This window comes from Cornus florida, unplaced genomic scaffold, assembly GCF_030987335.1.
Source record: "Cornus florida cultivar Cherokee Brave unplaced genomic scaffold, ASM3098733v1 CherokeeBrave_3.0.0_Hap2_Chr01, whole genome shotgun sequence".
Lineage (NCBI taxonomy): Eukaryota > Viridiplantae > Streptophyta > Magnoliopsida > Cornales > Cornaceae > Cornus > Cornus florida.
Window position 1 is genome coordinate 79258848 of NW_026775571.1, and position 1355 is coordinate 79260202.

At 35.1% G+C, this 1355-nt stretch overlaps 1 protein-coding gene across 1 annotated transcript; it reads left to right on the forward strand.

Annotated features, from left to right (window-relative positions):
• Positions 1-547: 547 nt before the first annotated feature.
• LOC132275725 (putative disease resistance protein RGA3) lies at positions 548-1027 on the forward strand. Its single transcript, XM_059777022.1, has one exon. The coding sequence runs from the start codon at positions 548-550 to the stop codon at positions 1025-1027; it is 480 nt and encodes a 159-aa protein (XP_059633005.1).
• The last annotated feature ends 328 nt before the right edge of the window (positions 1028-1355 follow it).

Below are 1355 nucleotides of genomic sequence, written 5' to 3' on the forward strand. Positions count from 1 at the left end.
TGAGGCTTTTCTGATATTTATTTGATTTGCCACCATCCACATAATTCACTTTGGAAGAATCTTCAACAGAATATTTCTTATCACAAATTCGAGCTTCTTCTTCAATTCGCAAATGCTTCTGTATTTCTTCCAAAGTAAAAGCACGGTTTCCACAATCAGAACTGTTCTTGTTGATGCAGAGGAGAAGCAAGACACTAACAAAGAGGTTGCCGACTGGCTCAAAAAGCTTAATGATGCATTTCATGATGTTGATGATGTGCTTGATGACTTCTCCACTCATGTTTTTTAACACCAGGTTACGACTCAAAACATAAGGCTAAAGAAGGTACGCAATTTCTTCTCATTCTCAAATCAAGTTGCTTTCAGTAGTAAGTTGGCTCATGATATCAAGGCCATTAATGAAAAACTAGATGCAATTACCAAAAATAGGATAAAGTTTTAACTCAATGAACGGCCTATAAATCAAGTACGGGTAGAGAATACTAAGAGGGAGGAGACTCACTCTCTTGTTCATGTAGGAAATGTTATTGGGAGGGATGGTGATAAAATGACAATTGTACAACTTTTATTGGATAGCAACATTCAAGTGGAGAATGTGTCAATTGTTGCATTAGTTGGAATTGGGGGACTAGGAAAGATCACACTTGCACAATTAGTATATAACAACGAGAATGTCACTAAACATTTTGATTTTAAGATGTGGGTATGCGTGTCCGACATCTTTGATGTGAAGCTCATTGCAGAAAAGATCACAGGGTCTGCAAAAGGCAAAATGCCTGAAAATCTTTTGATGGATAAACTGCAAGAAATGCTTAGTAAAGAAATCGATGGAAAGAAATATTTGCTTGTATTGGATGATGTGTGGAATGAGAATCGTGACGAATGGTTAAAATTGATAGATTTGTTGATGGGTGGATCGAGAGGAAGTAAGATCTTAGTAACAAGTCATGCTGAGTTATTTGCAAATGTTACATGGGCAAATTCACTATATTTTATAAAAGGCTTGTCTAAGGAGGAGTCTTGGTAATTATTTGAGAAAATGGCATTCAAACCGATGAAAGAGTCACATAATATATTTTAAGTAACAATTGGCAAGGAAATTGTGCAGAAGTGTAAAGGAGTCCCTTTTGCCATAAGGGCTATAGGAAGCCTACTATACACTAAAGATACAGTTGATGAATGGTTGCTTTTCAAAAATAAGGACTTGTCAAAAATAGCTGAAGAAGAGGATGTCATTTTGCCAATACTAAAGTTGAGGTATGATTGCCTTCCTTTATATCTGAAAAGATACTTTGCATTTTGTTCTTTATATTTGAAAGATAAAAAAATTTATAAGCAACAATTAATCCAATTTT